Source organism: Oncorhynchus clarkii, chromosome 22 (genome assembly GCF_045791955.1).
Source record: "Oncorhynchus clarkii lewisi isolate Uvic-CL-2024 chromosome 22, UVic_Ocla_1.0, whole genome shotgun sequence".
NCBI lineage: Eukaryota > Metazoa > Chordata > Actinopteri > Salmoniformes > Salmonidae > Oncorhynchus > Oncorhynchus clarkii.
Genome location: NC_092168.1, coordinates 34,813,253 through 34,833,855, shown reverse-complemented (window position 1 = coordinate 34,833,855; position 20,603 = coordinate 34,813,253). Strand labels below are relative to the sequence as shown.

Genomic DNA, 20,603 nt, shown 5'->3' with positions numbered 1-20,603 from the left:
GGCTAGGCCACTCCAAGACCTTGAAATGCTTCTTACGAAGCCACTCCTTTGTTGCCCGGGCGGTGTGTTTGGGATCGTTGTCATGCTGAAAGACCCAGCCACGTTTCATCTTCAATGCCCTTGCTGATGGAAGGAGGTTTTCACTCAAAATCTCACGATACATGGCCCCATTCATTCTTTCGTTTACACGGATCAGTCGTCCTGGTCCCTTTGCAGAAAAACAGCCCCAAAGCATGATGTTTCCACCCCCATGCTTCACAGTAGGTATGGTGTTCTTTGGATGCAACTCAGCATTCTTTGTCCTCCAAACACGACGAGTTGAGTTTTTACCAAAAAAGTTATATTTTGGTTTCATCTGACCATATGACAAATGCTCTCTAGCATACTTCAGACGGGCCTGGACATGTACTGGCTAAAGCAGGGGGACACTTCTGGCACTACAGGATTTGAGTCCCTGGCGGCGTAGTGCGTTACTGATGGTAGGCTTTGTTACTTTGGTCCCAGCTCTCTGCAGGTCATTCACTAGGTCCCCCCGTGTGGTTCTGGGATTTTTGTTCACCGTTCTTGTGATCATTTTGACCCCACAGGGGTGACCCCAGATTGAGGGAGATTATCAGTGGTCTTGTATGTCTTCCATTTCCTAATAATTGCTCCCACAGTTGATTTCTTCAAACCAAGCTGCTTACCTATTGCAGATTCAGTCTTCCCAGTCTGGTGCAGGTCTACAATTTTGTTTCTGGTGTCCTTTGACAGCTCTTTGGTCTTGGCCATAGTGGAGTTTGGAGTTTGAGGTTGTGGACAGGTGTCTTTTAAACTGATAACAAGTTCAAACAGGTGCCTTTAATACAGGTAACAAGTGGAGGACAGAGGAGCCAATTAAATAAGAAGTTACAGGTCTGTGAGAGCCAGAGATCTTGCTTGTTTGTAGGTGACCAAATACTTATTTTCCACCATAATTTGCAAATAAATTCATTAAAAATCCTACAATGTGATTTTCTGAATTTTTTTTCTCATTTTGTCTGTCATAGTTGAAATTGTACCTATCTCATCTTTTTAAGTGGGAAAACCTGCACAATTGGTGGCTGACTAAATAGTTTTTTGCCCCAACTGTATGTGACTGGTTACAGGATCTGAGGCATTTGTCGCCTCAGATGCCTTTGCCCCAACTGTAGACCAGGTGTTTTTAGAGCTGCAATCTGTTTTTGTTGCCTTACAAAAATGGTTAGTTTCAAACATATAATGTCAGGAACACTAAATATATGTTCTCTAAAATAGAGATGGTCTACATATTTATGAATCAATTGATATTCCCAACGATGAGGTTCCCGCCTATAAATATCTGGGCTTTTGGATTGTCGATAAAAAAAACATGCTGGTGAGCTATAGTACTTTAGTTAAAAAACTAAGATTTAAAGTGGGCTTCTTTTTAGAAATATATCTTGCCTCTCCCTGAACAGCAGGAAGCAGATTGTACAGTCAACTTTTCTGCTAGTTCTTGACTATGGTGACACCATTTATCAGAATGCAGCAGCTAATACTCTTAAACCTTTGGATGCCGTCTGTCAAAGCACCCTTTGCTTTACCACAGGTGGCCATTTTTAATACTCATCACTGCATCCTGCATCAAAAGGTTGGCTGGTCCTCTTTAAAGTCCAGTAGATCACTTCACTATTCTCTTTTTGTTTACTAAGCTCTACTATAAACGCTTCCGACTTCGTTGTTGAAGTATAAAAACATGATTTACCAAACCCGTTCACAGGGTTGGTTAACTCTTGATGTTCCTCAGGTCTCCACTGAATTAGGTAATTCTGTTTTTAGTTTTAATGCACCTCACTGCTGGAACAATTTGCAGAACTCTTTACAATTGGATGTTCTGTTGCTGCTCGGGTAGTTTATGGTGTTGATTGAGGACCTAGTTGCTGAGGAATCAAACTGTTCTTCTTAAATTTGATGTTTTGTATTGATTGCTGTTTTGTTTTACATTCTATTGGTTGTTGTATTGCTGAGATCAGGGCACACTTGGGAATGAGACCCTGGTCTCAATGGGGTTTCCCTGAATAAATATTTTTGATGTTATTAATTTAAGAAAGTAATAATTTGTTTTTGTAGAAGTGCCTTCTTGAACATGGCAACTTTTATGTGCCTTAATTACAAACTTTTGTGTGGGATCTGTAAATATGAATAAACATTTTAAATTATTTGAGCCAAGGAGAAAGCCCTGAGCTATACAGGGAGAAAGACAGGATCCTTCTCTAGTTATGATTGGTTGAGATAATGGAGTGGTTGGACATGCCTAGAGATTAGTCCTGATTGGGCTGCATGTCACAGGCTTCTGTCTATACCAGAATGGGCTCTTCTCTGGTCAGTATATAGATCATCTTTGCTACTGCAGATTTATGAAAAGATCTAGCTATGGACAACTGCAAAAGGGTTGCTACAGCTCTCAAACTTTCCTGCCCTGAATTTGGCGTGGTTTAAGTAGCGTGATTAGTTTCTGGAGGATATTTCCATACAGACTCACATGCATTTACATGTGTGGGTGAGGCTTAAGATGGAATGATGTGTAAACAAAGAAGTTTTCTCTAGGAAGTGTGAATCTTTCAAATGGCATTTTCCTCCAACTTGTCTTTTAAGTGGGATAATAAGTATATCAACTTTTAAAGCAGCATAACTGTCTTGTGCGTCCTCCAACTACAGTGTACGAGATACCATTTTCAAGCTCTGAGTCTTTACTTTTTTTAAATGTAAAAATAAGCATACATTTGACAAGCCTCATCAGAGATCTGAACACATGAGTATTTATGATAGTCTTTATTTGGATCCCCATTATCTGACACCATAGCGAGTGAACCAAACCTTAGTCACTTATCCATCGTACATAGTCTGATCTTCCATAGTTGTCTCTAGTTTTCACCATATTCTATGCCCTCTGCTTGGCAAAAAATACACTTAATCCCGTGGATTAGCAGAAGTGGCCCATATTGTAACCACAGATATAAGATAAATGTATTCAACGTGACCGGACCAGACCTTTGGCCTACCAGACCTTTGGCCTACCAGACCTTTGGCCTACCAGACCTGTAGGGTTGCACATTTTGAGGAATATTCAGAGGTGGTAACTTAACGGGAGTATATTAACGGGAGTATATTGGAATTAACGGAAATATATGCAAATTAATATTAATACCATTTAAATGTAGATGCTTTTTCCTTTAGATATACACTGCTCAAACAAATAAAGGGAACACTTAAACAACACAATGTAACTCCAAGTCAATCACACTTCTGTGAAATCAAACTGTCCACTTAGGAACACTGAATGACAATACATTTCACATGCTGTTGTGCAAATGGAATAGACAACAGGTGGAAATTATAGGCAATTAGCAAGACAGCCCCAAAAAAGAAGTGGTTCTGCAGGTGGTGACCACAGACCACTTCTCAGTTCCTATGCTCCCTGGCTGATGTTTTGGTCACTTTTGAATGCTGGCGGTGCTTTCACTCTAATGGTAGCATGAGACGGAGTCTTCAACCCACACAAGTGGCTCAGGTAGTGCAGCTCATCCAGGATGGCACATCAATGCGAGCTGTGGCAAGACGGTTTGCTGTGTCTGTCAGCGTAGTGTCCAGAGCATGGAGGCGCTACCAGGTGACAGGCCAGTACATCAGGAGACGTGGAGGAGGCCGTAGGAGGGCAACAACCCAGCAGCAGGACCGCTGGAGGAGGGGCACTGCCAGAGCCCTGCAAAATGACCTCCAGCAGGCCACAAATGTGCATGTGTCTGCTCAAATGGTCAGAAGCAGACTCCATGAGGGTGGTATGAGGGCCCGATGTCCACAGGTGGGGGTTGTGCTTATAGCCCAACACCGTGCAGGACGTTTGGCATTTGCCAGAGAACACCAAGATTGGCAAATTCGCCACTGGCGCCCTGTGCTCTTCACAGATGAAAGCAGGTTCACACTGAGCACATGTGACAGACGTGACTGGAGACGCCGTGGAGAACGTTCTGCTGCCTGCAACATCCTCCAGCATGACCGGTTTGGCGGTGGGTCAGTCATGGTGTGGGGTGGCATTTCTTTGGGGGGCCGCAAAGCCCTCCATGTTCTCGCCAGAGGTAGCCTGACTGCCATTAGGTACCGAGATGAGATCCTCAGACCCCTTGTGAGACCATATGCTGGTGTGGTTGGCCCTGGGTTCCTCCTAATGCAAGACAATGCTAGACCTCATGTGGCTGGAGTGTGTCAGCAGTTCCTGCAAGAGGAAGGCATTGATGCTATGGACTGGCCGGCCCGTTCCCCAGAACTGAATCCAATTGAGCACATCTGGGACATCATGTTTCGCTCCATCCACCAACTCCACGTTGCACCACAGACTGTCCAGGAGTTGGTGGATGCTTTAGTCCAGGTCTGGGAGGAGATCCCTCAGGAGACCACCCGCCACCTCATCAAGAGCATGCATGTCCAGGCGTTGTAGGGAGGTCATACATGCACGTGGAGGCCACACACACACTACTGAGCCTCATTTTGACTTGTTTTAAGGACATTACATCAAAGTTGGATCAGCCTGTAGTGTGGTTTTCCACTTTAATTTTGAGTGTGACTCCAAATCCAGACCTCCATGGGTTGATAAATTTGATTTCCATTGATAATTTGTGTGATTTTGTTGTGAGCACATTCAACTATGTAAAGAAAAAAGTATTTAATAAGAATATTTAATTCTTTCAGATCTAGGATGTGTTATTTTAGTGTTCCCTTTATTTTTTTGAGCAGTGTATTTACCATATCATATGGAGACAGAGACATACACTTTTTACCTTATCATTAGTAGACATAATTGCAAATGATTAAATCCTTCTAATAGAAAAAAATAAATAAAAATTAGTTACGAATTGAACTTTAATTAAATGAGTTGACTCTTCACATGGGATGATTTCACTGAACAACAAAAGAAAGGGAATGTTGAATGATCCCCAATGATCCATTGCATCTCCTAAAAATGTTTTCAACATGCATCTGTAAAATGATAGTCTAGAAACTAAAGCTTTGGTTGTCTTCCTCTCAAGCTTCCATGTCTTCTCCCTGGACCTCCTCAATATCTACCTCTTGAACATCAGATTCTGAGGCCTCCTCTTCACTCACTTTCCAACCTTGTTGGGGATGGCTCGTTGCCAGGCTCAAATTTGCCTGGAGGGCCACCAATATTTCAACCCTTGTATTGGTCAGCCTGTTGTTTGCTTTGGTGTGTGTGTTCCCAAACAAGGACCAGTTGCGCTCTGAGGCGGCTGATGTTGGTGGGATTTGGAGGATGATTGAGGCAACAGGGGAAAGAGCCTCAGATCCACAAAGTCCCTTCCACCAGGTGGCTGATGAGATGTGCTGGCTCGACTTCCATATTGTATCTCTAGGGTAGCCTAGTGGTTAGAGCGTTGGACTAGTAACCGGAAGGTTGCAAGTTCAAATCCCCGAGTTGACAAGGTACAAATCTGTCGTTCTGCCCCTGAACCCACTGTTCCTAGGCCGTCATTGAAAATAAGAATTTGTTCTTAACTGACTTGCCTAGTTAAATAAAGGTTAAAAAAAAAAACAACAACACTTGGTTGATGATATTACTAGTTTACCTAGCGTGTCCTGCGTTGCATATAATCGATGCAACGCAGGGGGACGACTGTACCTAACCATAAACACCAATGCCTTTCTTAAAATCAATACACAGAAGTATATATTTTTAAACCTGCATATTTAGCTAAAAGAAATCCAAGTTAGCATGCAATATTAACCAGGTGAAATTGTGTCACTTCTCTTGCGTTCATTGCACGCAGAGTCAGGGTATATGCAACAGTTTGGGCAGGCTGGCTCATTGCGAACTAATTTGCCAAAATTGTATGTAATTATGACATAAAATGTAAGGTTGTGCAATGTAACAAGAATATTTTGACTTAGGGATGCCACCCTTTAGATAAAATACAGAACAGTTCCGTATTTCACTGAAATAATAAACGTTTTGTTTTCGAAATGATAGTTTTCGGATTCGACCATGTTAATGACCAAAGGCTCGTATTTCTGTGTGTTATTATGTTATAATTAAGTCTATGATTTGTTAGAGCAGTCTGACTGAGCTGTGGTAGGCAGCAGCAGGCTTGTAAGCATTCATTCAAACAGCACATTTGTGCGTTTTGCCAGCAGCTCTTCGCAAGCACAGCGCTGTTTATGACTTCAAGCCTATCAGCCTAATGGCTGGTGTAACTGATGTGAAATGGCTAGCTAGTTAGCGAGGTGCGCGCTAATAGCGTTTCAAACTTCACTCGCTCTGAGACTTGGAGTAGTTATTCCCCTTGCTCTGCAAAGGCTGCTGCTTTTGTGGAGCGATGGATAACGCGGCTTTTGTGGAGCGATGGATGACGCTGCTTCGAGTGTGGCTGTTGTCGATGTGTTCCTGGTTCGAGCCCAGGTAGGGGCGAGGTGAGGGACGGAAGCTATACTGTTACACTGGCAATACTATAGTGCCTATAAGAACATCCAATAGTCAAAGGTATATGAAATACAAATGGCATAGAGAGAAATAGTCCTATAAATACTATATTAACAACAACCTAAAACCTCTTACTTTGGAATATTGAATTCTTATCAAATCAAATTTATTTATATAGCCCTTCGTACATCAGCTGATATCTCAAAGTGCTGTTCAGAAACCCAGCCTAAAACCCCAAACAGCAAGCAATGCAGGTGTTGAAGCACGGTGGCTAGGAAAGGCCAAAACCTAGGAAGAAACCTAGAGAGGAACCAGGCTATGTGGGGTGGCCAGTCCTCTTCAGGCTGTGCCGGGTGGAGATTATAACAGACCATGGCCAAGATGTTCAAATGTTCATAAATTACCAGCATGGTCAAATAATAATAATCACAGGCAGAACAGTTGAAACTGGAGCAGCAGCACGACCAGGTGGACTGGGGACAGCAAGGAGTCATCATGTCAGGTAGTCCTGAGGCATGGTCCTAGGGCTCAGGTCCTCTGAGAGAGAGAATTAGAGAGAGCATACTTAAATTCACACAGGACACCGGAAGGATATAACCCCAACCACTTTGCCAAAGCACAGCCCCCACACCACTAGAGGGATATCTTCAACCACCAACTTACCATCCTGAGACAAGGCCGAGTATAGCCCACAAAGATCTCCGCCACGGCACAACCCAAGGGGGGGCGCCAACCCAGACAGGAAGATCACATCAGTGACTCAACCCACTCAAGCGACGCACCCCTCCTAGGGACGGTATGAAAGAGCCCTAGTAAGCCAGTGACTCAGCCCCTGTAATAGGGTTAGAGGCAGAGAATCCCAGTGGAAAGAGGGGAACCGGCCAGGCAGAGACAGCAAGGGTGGTTCGTTGCTCCAGAGCCTTTCCGTTCACCTTCACACTCATGGGCCAGACTACACTCAATCATATGACCCACTGAAGAGAAGAGTCTTCAGTTAAGACTTAAAGGTTGAGACCGAGTTTGCGTCTCTCACATGGGTAGGCAGACCATTCCATAAAAAGGGAGCTCTATGAGATAGCCCTGCCTCCAGCTGTTTGCTTAGAAATTCTAGGGACAATTAGGAGGCCTGCGTCTTGTGACTAGCGTACGTGTAGGTATGTACGGCAGGACCAAATCAGAGCGATAGGTAGGAGCAAGCCCATGCAATGCTTTGTAGGTTAGCAGTAAAACCTTGAAATCAGCCCTTACCTTGACAGGAATCCAGTGTAGGGAGGCTAGCACTGGAGTAATATAAATAAAAAAAATTGGTTCTAGTCAGGATTCGAGCAGCCATATTTAGCACTAACTGAAGTTTATTTAGTGCTTTATCTAGGTAGCCAGAAAGTAGAGCATTGCAGTAGTCTAACCTAGAAGTGACAAAAGCTGTCCTTGAAACAGTCTTGATATGTTCTTCAAAAGAGAGATCAGGGTCCAGAGTAACGCCGAGGTCCTTCACAGTTTTATTTGAGACGACTGTACAACCATTAAGATTAATTGTCAGATTCAACAGAAGATCTCTTTGTTTCTTGGGACCTAGAACAAGCATCTCATGTTAAAAGGAACCACCAACTTTCATATGTTCTCATATTCTGAGCAAGGAACTCAAACGTTAGCTTTTTTACATGGTGCATATTGTACCTTTACTTCTCTAACACTTTGTTTTTGCATTATTTAAACCAAATTGAACATGTTTCATTATTTATTTGAGGCTAAATGGATTTTTATTGATGTATTATATTAAGTTAAAATGTGTTCATTCAGTATTGTTGTAATTGTCATTATTACAAATAAATAAATAAAAATAGTCAGATTAATCGGTATCAGCTTTTTTGGTCCTCCAATAATCGGTATCCGCGTTGATAAATCATAATCGGTCGACCTCTAGTCTTAACATCAGACAGGATGGCATTGTCTCCTTCAATCCGTGCAATGGCTACTGCTATAGGTTTCAGGAGTTTCAGGCTGCTTACCACTCTCCCAAAATACATCATCCAGGAGGATAATCTTGATGGGGCAGACTGTGATATGGCCATTTCTTAGAGAGACTCCCTCCCCTCCAGGAGACTGTCAAACATGTTGACAACACCACCCCAATGGGTGTTGCTGGGCAGCTTCAATGTGGTGCTCTTATTTTTCTCACTTTGCTTGGTGAGGTAGTGCTATAAATTGATGACCCTTCACATACTTAATAATTTCCTTGGCTCTCTTGTAGAGTGTATTCATTGGCATGATGTACTTAAGGAGCAGATTCAATGCATGAGCAGCACAGCCAATGGGTGTGATGTGAGGATAGGACTCTTCCACTTTAGACCAAGCAGCCTTCATGTTCGCAGTATTGTCTGTCACCAGTGCAAATACCTTCTGTGGTCCAAGGTCATTGATGACTGCCTTCAGCTCATCTGCAATGTAGAGACCGGTGTGTCTGTTGTCCCTTGTGTCTGTGCTCTTGTAGAATACTGGTTGAGAGGTGGAGATGATGTAGTTAATTATTCCTTGCCCACGAACATTAGACCACCCATCAGAGATGATTGCAATACAGTCTGCTTTCTCTATGATTTGCTACACCTTCACTTGAACTCTGTTGAACTCTACATCCAGCAAATGAGTAGATAAAGCATGTCTGGTTGGAGCGGTGTATGCTGGGCAAAGAACATTCAGAAATCTCTTCCAATACACATTGCCTGTGAGCATCAGAGGTGAACCATTTGCATACATTCATCAGCATTTCTCTGACTATGTTCCTCCATTGAGTAAAAAAAACTTCTGATTCCAGAAGGACCATGAGCTGTTGCTATCGATAAGGTGTCCGATTCATAATTTTCACTTCGAATAGAAGTAGAGGGACTTTTGTCCAGAGGTTGCTTGTTGTGAGCCATGAGGGAACTTTATGCACTTGGCCAGATGATTCTGCATCTTTGTTGCATTCTTCACATGTTATTTTGAACATTTATTTGCAAAATATTCACCGCTTTTCCTTCTACATAAGCTGCAGTGAAATCTTTCCATACATCAGATAGTGCCCTTGGCATTTTCCTGTTAAGATTTTTAAAAATGAGTAAAACAAATACAATTCCATGAACAGATAAATGGTTAAGCAGTTAGATTAAACAACTCCTTTGTAAGATAAATGTTTTAAAATGAACAATGTATGGAAACAGGAGAATTAACACTCCTCAGTTAGTAGGCTCAAGCAAGCTAAAATCCACATGGTAGCAAGAAAATTGATCAGAAATTGATAAAAGTTTGAAATGATTTAAACATACTTTGCTGTAGGCTACTATTTACTAGTTAACAATTTTTTTTAATGTGTCATGTAAAATATATTCACCCCACCCGGTATTGTAATAAAAACTTACCAGAAAGCATGTACTCCTTTGCGCAGTCCATGTAGTAGTGTGGGCTCTATAGTATCTCATTAGTGTGCAAGTCCTGGAGAATCAGCTGTACATATGATGGAAGAATGCACTGTGCATGCAGAGGGTTGCAATTCCATTGAATTGGGGATAGTGTAGCCTAAATATGCCGCAATACTTAGAATTGCCTAATGTGTATCCCACAAAAAAAGGTTCTCTGTTTATAAGCTAAACTTTTTGATGAATTTAAGCAAAATTCCCAAATTCCAGCTTAACTTCCTGACCCTTTCCTGACCCTTTGCAACCCTATTTACCAGTCACAAATACCATGAGTTAATTTTGCATGATGTGCGGTAGCGGACAGCCGGAGTCACAATTCTAGTTGGACACCCGGACACTGATTGGTTGTTTGATGGTCAAGTGGTTTGACCTCATTGGGCAGGTTGGCTTAGAATACATCAGCCAGTGGGGTGGGAAGGGGCTGGTGTGTGTGTGTGTGTGTGAGGACACTCGCATATTATTTGATGCTGATAAGGTGGCGGTCGTTAACTGAGCGCTGAAGGAACAATTACCTATATATTCTCCCCTTCCATCTTCTCTCTCCTTCCATTTCTTTTTTCCCCCTCTGTCTTTTCTCTCTCACCTTCCCTTCTCTCTTCCCCACTGCTCAGCATGTTGATGTGCTGTAGTGGGTGGCGCCCGGGGCCTTGGCGACGGAGGTTAGCAACAGCAGATTTACTCAAGTTTACCCTGCCTGCCTGCTAGTCGTCTGCAAGGCAAAAGAGACAATCTGTCATGATGCCACAAGACAAGTGCAACCCTTCCCTGTCACACACTATCAATGAATTTAGTCTACACAAACACACACACAGGGATGATCACACACTGCCTCAGTCTTGTATAACTAATCTTTTGGGGACTGACACAATTTAGTCCCACTCAAAATCCTATTTTCCCTAACCATTGCCCTAACTCTATCATTAACCCCCAAACCAAATTCTACCCTAAATCCATAGAAAAAGAATTTGACCTTGTGGGGACTAACAAAATATCCCCAGTTAGTCCAATTTTTGTTAATTTACTTTTGGTCCCCACAAGTATAGTTAAACACGTCCACAAACAAACACACACACAAACACAAAGACACACCCTGGTCCTCCAAGTCCGAAATAAGAGAGCCAGTGCCATCCCTAATGGATTGATTGGCACACAGAGCTTCACGGTGAGAGAAAGAAAGAGGATTTCTCTGTGGCCATGTCCACTGAAATCATCCATCTCGATAGCCTCAACCCAGCTCTGCATCTGCAACATTGGACAGATTGTCTTTTTTGTTTGTGTATTTAGACTAAAGAAGTGTGTGTGTTTCAAGTGAAAGTTGTATTTGTCACATGCAGTAGCACAGTGAAATGCTTAAAGGTCTCATGCAGCCTTTTTTTAAAATCTCAATATCAAATATTTTCTGTGACAATTAAGTACCTTACTGTCATAGTTTTCAATTAAAATGGTCAAAAATTAACAAAAATAGCTTCTTAGCAAAGAGCACTTTCTCAAGCAAGAATTTTGTTAGGACTGTCTGTGAGTGGGGAGGGGAAAACAGAAAACTAGCCGTTATGGGCAGAGGTTTGGGAACTCTTTCTTATTGGTCTAACTAATTTACCACCTGGTGATGTCACCACTCACTTCAAACCAACTCAAACAGGCAGTAATGTTAGGCAGTTATTTCAAACTGCTATTACACTAAAATGGTATTATCCTAATATTTCACCATTTCACAGTATTATTCCAACCTCATAGTGTAGACAGGCAGAGATGCATACAGTTGAAGTCGGAAGTTTACATACACTTAGATTGGAGTCATTAAAGCTCGATTTTCAACACTCCACAAATGTATTGTTAACAAACTAGTTTTGGCAAGTCGGTTTGGACATCTACTTTGTGCATGACACAGGTCATTTTCCCAACAATTGTTTACAGACAGATAATTTCACTTATAATTCACTGTATCCCAATTCCAATGGGTTAGAAGTTTACATACACTAAGTTGACTGTGCCTTTAAACAGCTTGGGAAATTCCAGAAAATGATGTCATGGCGTTAGAAGCTTCTGATAGGCTAAATGAGATAATTTGAGTCAATTGGAGGTGTACTTGTGGATGTATTTCAAGGCCTTCCTTCAAACTCAGTGTCTCTGCTTGACATCATGGGGAAATCAGCCAAGACCTCAGGAAAAACAATTGTAGACCTCCACAAGTCAGGTTCATCTGAAGGTACCACATTCATCTGTACAAACAACAGTACGCAAGTATAAACACCATGGGACCACGCAGCCGTTATACGGCTCAGGAAGGAGACGCATTCTGTCTCCTCGAGATGAATGTACTTTGGTGTGAAAAGTGCAAATCAATCCCAGAACAACAGCAAAGGACCTTGTGAAGATGACCAAGGAAATAAGTCTTAAAGGCCTCTCAGCAAGGAAGAAGCCACTGCTCCAAAACCGCCATAAAAAAGCCAGACTACAGTTTGCAACTGCACATGGTGACAAAGATCGTACTTTTTGGAGAAATGTCCTCTGGTCTGATGAAACAAACAGAACTGTTTGGCCATAATGATCATTGTTTATGTTTGGAGGAAACATGGGGAGGCTTGGAAGCCGAAGAACACCATCCCAGCCGTGAAGCACAGGGGTGGCAGCATCATGCTGTGGGGGTGCTTTGCTGCAGGAGGGACTGGTGCTCTTCACAAACTATATAGCTGCATGAGGAAGTAAAATTATGTGGATATATTGAAGCAACATCTCAAGACATCAGTCAGGTAGTTCAAGCTTGGTTGCAAATGGGTCTTCCAAATGGACAATGACCCCAAGCATCCTTACAAAGTGGTGGCGAAATGGCTTAAGGACAACAAAGTCCAAGTATTGGAGAGGCCATCACAAAGCCCTGACCTCAATCCTATAGAAAATGTGTGGGCAGAACTGATAAAGTATGTGCGAGCAAGGAGGCCAACAAACCTGACTCAGTTACACCAGCTCTGTCAGGAGGAAATGGGCCAAAATTCAGCCAACTCATTGTGGGAAGCTTGTGGAAGGCTACCCGAAACGTTTGACCCAGGTTAAACAATTTAAAGCCAATGCTACCAAATACTAATTGAGTGTATGTAAACTTCTGACCCACTGGGAATTGGATGAAATAGTTGCAATAAAAAGTATTTGAACCCTTTGGAATATTTCTGCATAAATTGGTCATCAAATTTGATCAGATCTTCATCTAGGTCACAACAACAGACAAACACATTCTGCTTTATCTAATAAAACACAAACAATTACGTTTTCATGTCTTTATTGAACACACCCTGTAAACATTCACAGTGCAGGGTGGAAAAAGTATGTGAGTCCTTGGATTTATAACTGGTTCACCCTCCTTTTGGCAACAATAACCTCAACCAAATGTTTTCTGTAGTTGCGAATCAGACCTGCACAACGGTCAGGAGGAGTTTTGTACCATTCCTCTTTTCAAAACTGTTTCAGTTCAGCAATTTTCTCTTGGTGTCTGGTGTGAACTGCTCTCTTGAGGTCATGCCGCAGCATCTCAATCGGGTTGAGGTCAGGAATCTGACTGGGCCACTCCAGAAGGTGTATCTTCTGTTGAAGCCATTCTGTTGATTTTCTTCTGTGTTTTGGGTCGTTGTCCTGTTGACCTTCAATTGGCGAACAGATAGCCCAACATTCTCCTGCAAAATGTCTTGATAAACTTGGGAAATAATTTTTCTGTTGACGATAACAAGCAGTCCAGGCCCTGAGGCAGCAAAGCAGCCCCAAAACATGATGCTCCCTCCACCATACTTTACAGTTGGGATGAGATTTTGATGTTGGTGTGCTTTGCCTTTTTTTTTTCTCACACATAGTGTTGTGTGTTCCTTCCAAACAACTCAACTGTAGTTTTTGAATATTTTGCTAGTAGCACTGTGTACGTACGTATGTACATACATACATAAACTCAGCAAAAAAAGAAATGTCCTCTCACTGTCAACTGCTTTTATTTTAAGCAAATTTAACATTTGTATGAACATAAGATTCTACAACTGAGACATAAACTGAACAAGTTCCACAGACGTGACTAACAGAAATTGAATTATGTGTCCCTGAACAAAGGGGGGGTCAAAATTACAAGTAACAGTCAGTATCTGGTGTGTTCACCAGCTGCATTAAGTACTGTGGTGCATCTCCTCCTCATGGACTGCACCAGATTTGCCAGTTCTTGCTGTGTGATGTTACCCCACTCTTCCACCAAGGCACCTGAAAGTTCCCTGACATTTCTGGGGGGGAATGGCCCTAGCCCTCACCCCTGCCAATCCAACAGGTCCCAGACGTGCTCAGTGGGATTGAGATCCGGGCTCTTTGCTGGCAATGGCAGAACAGACATTCCTGTCCTGCAGGAAATCACGCACAGAACGAGCAGTATGGCTGGTGGCATTGTCATGCTGGAGGGTCATGTAAGGATGAGCCTGCAGGAAGGGTACCACATGAGGGATTAGGATGTCTTCCCTGTAACGCACAGCGTTGAGATTGCCTGCAATGACAACAAACTCAGTCCAATGATGCTGTGACGCCCCCTCCACCTCCAAATCGATCCCTCTCCAGACTACAGGTCTCAGTGTAACGCTCATTCCTTCAACAAAAACCGTGACTCGTCAGTGAAGAGCACTTTTTGACAGTCCTGTCTGGTCCAGTGACGGTGGGTTTGTGCCTATAGACAATGTTGTTGCTGGTGTAATAGCCTTTCTCAGCCTATTGCGGACAGTCTGAGCACTGGCGGGGGGATTTTGCGTTCCTGGTGTTACTCTGGCTATTGTTGTTGCCATCTTGTACCTGTCCCGCAGGTGTGATGTTTGGATGTACCTGACCCTGTGCAGGTGTTGTTACACGTGGTCTGCCACTGCGAGGACAATCAGCTGTCTGTCCTGTCTCACAGTACGGACATTGCAATTTATTGCCCTGGCCACATCTGCAGTCCTCATGCCTCCTTGCAGCCTGCCTAAGGCACATTCACGCATATGAGCAGGGACCCTGGGCATCTTTCTTTTGGTGTTTTTCAGAATCAGTGGAAAGGCCTCTTTATTGTCCTAAGTTTTCATAACTGTGACCTTAATTGCCTCTGTAAGCTGTTAGTGTCTTAACGACCGTTCCACAGGTACATGTTCATTAATTGTTTATGGTTCATTGAACAAGCATGGGAAACAGTGTTTAACCTGTTGCGACGACCAAACCCGGATCCGGGATTCTATTTATAGACCTAAGCTCATTACCATAACGCAACGTTAACTATTCATGAAAATCGCAAATGAAATGAAATAAATATGCTAGCTCTCAAGCTTAGCCTTTTGTTAACAACACTGTCATCTCAGATTTTCAAAATATGCTTTTCAACCATAGGAAAACAATCATTTGTGTAACAGTAGCTAGCTAGCGTAGCATTTAGCGTTAGCATTAGCGTTAGCATTTAGCAGGCAACTATCACAAAAACAAGTAAAGCCTTCAAATAAAATAACTTACCTTTGAAGAACTTCTGATGTTTTCAATGAGGAGCCTCTCAGTTAGATAGCAGATGCTCCGTTTTTCCAAAAATATTCTTTGTGTATTAGAAATAGCTCCGTTTTGTACATCACATTTGGCTACCAAAAAAAAAAAAAAAAAAAAAAAACGAAAATTCAGCCCTCAAAACGCGAACTTTTTTCCAAATTAACTCCATAATATCGACTGAAACATGGCAAACGTGGTTTAGAATCAATCCTCAAGGTGTTTTTCCACATATCTCTTCAATGATATATCCTTCGTGGAAGCCTGGTTTCTCCTTGCTCTCAAATGGAAAAATAATTGCACCTGGCTTTACGCTCCAATTTCGACGCAGGGACACCAGGCGGACACTTGGAAAATGTAGTCTCTTATGGTCAATCTTCCAATGATATGCCTACAAATACGTCACAATGCTGCTAACACTTTGGGGGAACGACAGAAAGTGTAGGCTCATTCCTTGCGCAATCACAGCCATATAAGGAGACAATGGAAAACAGAGCTTCAGAAATTCTGCTCATTTCCTGGTTGATGCATCATCTTGGTTTCGCCTGTAGAATGAGTTCTGGGGCACTTACAGACAATATCTTTGCAGATTCTGAAACTTCAGAGTGTTTTCTTTCAAAAACTGTCAAGAATATGCATAGTCGAGCATCTTTTCGTGACAAAATATCGCGCTTAAAACGGGAACGTTTTTTATCCAAAAATGAAATAGCGCCCCTAGAGATCAAAGAGGTTAAACTCTTTGCAATGAAGATCTATGAAGTTATTTGGATTTTTACGAATTATCTTTGGAAGACAGGGTCCTGAAAAAGGGATTTAATTTTTTTTTTCTTTTGAGTTTACATGCATACATTACCAGTGAATCGTTTGGGGACACCTTCTCATTCAAGAGTTTTTCTTTTATTTTTACTATTGTGGAATAATAGTGAAGACATCAAAACCATGAAATAACACATACGGAATCATATAGTAACCAATTAAGTGTTAAACAAATATATTTGATATTCTTTAAAGTAGCCACTCTTTGCCTTGATGACAGCTTTGCACACTCTTGGCATTCTCTCAACCAGCTTCATGAGGAATGTTTTAACAATAGTCTTGAATGAGTTCTGCCATATGCTGAGCACTGCTTTTCCTTCACTCTGCGCTCCAACTCCTCCCAAACCATCTCAATTGGGTTCAGGTCAGGTATTTTGATGCAGCACTCCCTCACTCTCCTTGGTCAAATAGCCCTTACACAGCCTGGAGGTGTGTTCTGGGTCATTGTCCCGTTGACAAACAAATGATACTCCCACTAAGCACAAACCAGATGGGATGGCATATCGCTGCATAATGTTGTGGTTGCCATGCTGGTTAAGTGTGCCTTGATTTCTAAATAGATCACTGACAATTTCACCCGCAAAGCACCATCACACTACCTCCATGCTTCATGGTGGGAACCACACATGCAGAGATCATCCGTTCACCAACTCTGTCTCACAAAGACGTGGCAGTTGGAACCAAAAATCTCAAATTTGGACTCATCAGACCAAAGGATAGGTTAAACAGATCGCTCGAAACATTCAGCTTGTCAATTCTTCTTACAAAAACAAGTCGTGATGAAGTCAATCTCTCTTCTACTTTGAGCCATGAGAGATTGACATGCATATCATTTTTAGCTTCCGGTATACTTTTAATGGCCAGCCGTGCTGCCCTGCTCTGAGCCAATTATAATTTTCCTAAATCTCTCTTTGTGGCACCGTACAACATGACTGAACAGTAGTCCAGGTGCGTCAAAACTAGGGCCTGTAGGACCTGCCTTGTTGATCGTCTTGTTAAGAAGGTAGAAACTAGGGCCTGTATGACCTGCCTTGTTGATAGCGTTAAGAAGGCAGAGAAGCGGTTTATTATGGACAAACTTCTCCCAATCTTAGCTACTGTTGTATCAATACGTTTTGACCATGACAGTTTACAATCCAGGGTTACTCCAAGAAGTTTAGTCGCCTCAACTTGCTCAATTTCCACATGATTCATTACAAGATTTAGATGAGGTTTAGGGTTTAGTGAATGGTTTGTCCCAACTACAATGCTTTTAGTTTTTGATTGCATTCTGGGTTTAACTTGCATGCCCTACACAGCAGGGCAGTATTCAATATAAAAAGATATAACTAAAACAAAACAAAAACACGAGAGATGTATATTTTTTTGGTGCAGAAAAATGTAAGAAACAAGAGAAACAAGGCACTCCCAGACACAAGGTGTTTTTGGGCTGATCGCTTCGCTTCCCCAGCTGCACTGAGAACTGCACAGAGCCATGCATCGAGTGTTTCTGGTTCCTCTTCTGTATGTCATCGTCTTGGCTTGGATCCTCACACATCATATATGTATCATGATCAATAAAAGATGATCTCAATGGGGTATTTACTTACAGATATAACAACTGACAAAACATCTGGCCTATTCATTTATAGCAAGGTTTGTCGTATGTAGATGGAGGAAGTTTGAGAATTCATTTTTATGTAAAAAAAATAAAAATTGACAACACTGTGCAACTACTGTACTCTGCATTCAGATCTGAATGGATACATTAATGCATTTTCCCTTATCAGTATGAAAGGCTTGGTTTCAGTGGTTACCCACACCCCTTAGATACACACACTACACCACCTACCCAAAGCAATTTTCCATGCTTTTCATATCCTTTCACTGGGAATGTGTGTGTGTGTGTGTGTGTTTTTGTACATGTTCGCGTCTGCAGTATTTGTGTGTCTATCTGTGTGGTGGGGGGGGGTGTTATGAATCCAATTGAAATATTTTATGGACCAGTGGACCTATTAATTGTCCCCCAGGTGTTATCTTTGCTGACGCCTAATCTTTATGCACCAACCTGTTCTGCTTCTCCTCCCTCTTCCCCTCCTTTTTCTCATCCCTTCCTTCCCCTCTTCCAGGAATTTGCTGTTTCACTTTGTCTTCTGTGTCTCAGTGTCTCGCACTGCATTGCTGTTCACTGGATCCTCATAGCCCTATGTCAATCCATGCACTAATAAATTGTATCATATTGTCACAGATGAGTGACTTTGTTACCATCCATGTCTGTATAACCCTAATCTTAGCACCCAGAATGATGCATTGCTGTCCGGCTGCTAGATGGTACTAGTTTGTGTATCCGGATACCCAGACAGTTTTGACATGGTTCAGGTTTGTGATACAGTCTGTATCTCTATCTAACAGGAATATGTTTGGCCTTCGCCCTGTGGACTATGCCGTGAGCCCAGAGATGCAGGCAATCCTTCTGGCAGCCTCTGAAGGACCCCACCCAGTCAACTCACCTCTCAGTCCTTCACCCAGCCTCAATAAGGTATGCCCATCAGCCCATCATTGTTCTCACACAAAAGCAATGTTACATCAACCATTACCTTCTAGCTTTGCGTTAACTTATTCCAAATTATACGACTATGGAAAGAGCAGGAAATAGTTTTATTTTATACCTTTTTTATTTATTATATACAGTAAGTTGCAAGAGGGCAACAACATATAAAATCTGTCATTTAAAACCCATGGTGTGTGTCTATGTTCTGTTACAGGCCAGTGAAGGTGTGAGACTGGAGGAACAGGTAGTTGTACTGGGCAGTAAACTGTCCCAGTCCCAACAGACCCGGCTGGCCAAACTGGGACATCTCCTGGGAGGAAAAAGGGCAGACGCCTTCTCCTGCTCTGGTAACTTACCTGTCCACTATACCTGTACCCATCTACCCGTACACTGCCACCTGCTACAACATATTGATACTAGCCTGCTCCCAGATCTGTTAGTTCTGTCGTGCCAAATCCTATGGCAAACATTTGTTGGCAATGCAGCACAAAGGAGTTGGCAATGCAGCACAAAGAGATTTGGGTCCAGGCACATTTTGGGACTTAATTCCTGGTTACTCCCAACCACTCTAGGTTTGATTAAGAAACAGAAGATTCACATTTGTCGTATTGTGAAAGGGTTGCAACATCACTTATTACATACAAGTAGCTACCTTTTTGGAGCTTTGCAAATCTTAGTGATACAGAGTAACAGGGAAGGCAGTTTGTTAGTTATTTGGTAATGGTAGTTGGAACAGAGGACAGGGCTGGAAAGTAAGTGAAGAAATTTATCATAAGCTGTTTGTGACTTCTGTTGTGATGAGCGTTAGACTACAGGGCTTTGGGTAGTAAAGACTTCAGTGTCTCATATTATTTAAAGTGAAGGCAGAGCAAAGCTCCACAGCATGTAAACCACAGAGTTTAGCCCTGAGATACAATTAAGGTCATTTTGCAGCCTGTCAGCCACAGAGCCTTGTTGACTGCAGAGACAACAAGAATATATATAAAAAGTCTAAGCCTGGTGTGAATGAGGCAGATTCTACCCATGCCGGTGTTGCAATCACTCACAACAAAGACATTGCCATTATTTTATTCAAATAATACTTTGGAGAAGGCTATTCTATTAAAATTGTATTCAACTGTCTATTTATTTAGTAGGCCTACATTGATATTACATTTTCATAACTAGACCTAATTATCAGATTGTAACTGTTATAAACAGATACGAAACCAATTGAATGCACTGGCATGCATTTGATGTGTACTAACCCAACCCATGAAATGGCAGACATTAGTTGATATGTGCTGTATCCATCACTACCCATGCACTAAAATACATCTTTGGATGACCTCCCGTTTTTTTTCTCCCATTCCTCTAGTCACTCATGTGGTGGTACCAGACGGGCCGATGCCCACCACCCTTTCCACTCTCCTTGGCCTCCTGAACGGCTGCTGGGTCCTCAACTTCAGCTGTAAGAAACGTTCACCTCTGCCTCCTAGGCCTACAGTAGCCTGGCCTACAACTCTGCCTCTTACCATACCTTCAGCCTCTATGAACTTATGTCTAAGTATCTTATTATTCTTATACAGGCTGCATCCCAAATGGCACTCTTTTCCCTCATACATTAACTTTGACCGTGGTTCTGTACTGCTTCTTTCAAATGTGTGTCTATGTATGGTTAATGTATTCTAATGAGAAATATAATTATACTGTAAAACTGTCCATATATTGTGTAATATACTGTACATGGATACATTGGGCATTAATAATATATAATTTCAAACCCTTACATTTTTACATGATCGATGTCAGGCATTCAGAGTTATCCTCTACCCTCTGTTTCAAG

The 20,603-nt window shown here is 42.2% G+C and overlaps 1 protein-coding gene across 5 annotated transcripts in view; it reads left to right on the top strand.

The window, feature by feature from the left end:
- LOC139380819 (BRCA1-associated RING domain protein 1-like) overlaps nt 1-20,603 on the top strand; it is a 90,636-nt gene that overhangs the window by 23,120 nt on the left and 46,913 nt on the right. For all 5 annotated transcript variants that reach the window (XM_071123901.1, XM_071123898.1, XM_071123900.1 and 2 more), the window contains 3 exons: nt 18,640-18,766; nt 18,993-19,125; nt 20,136-20,228. In XM_071123901.1, coding sequence (XP_070980002.1) covers nt 18,640-18,766; nt 18,993-19,125; nt 20,136-20,228 — 353 coding nt within the window. The remainder of the gene's footprint in view (nt 1-18,639; nt 18,767-18,992; nt 19,126-20,135; nt 20,229-20,603) is intronic.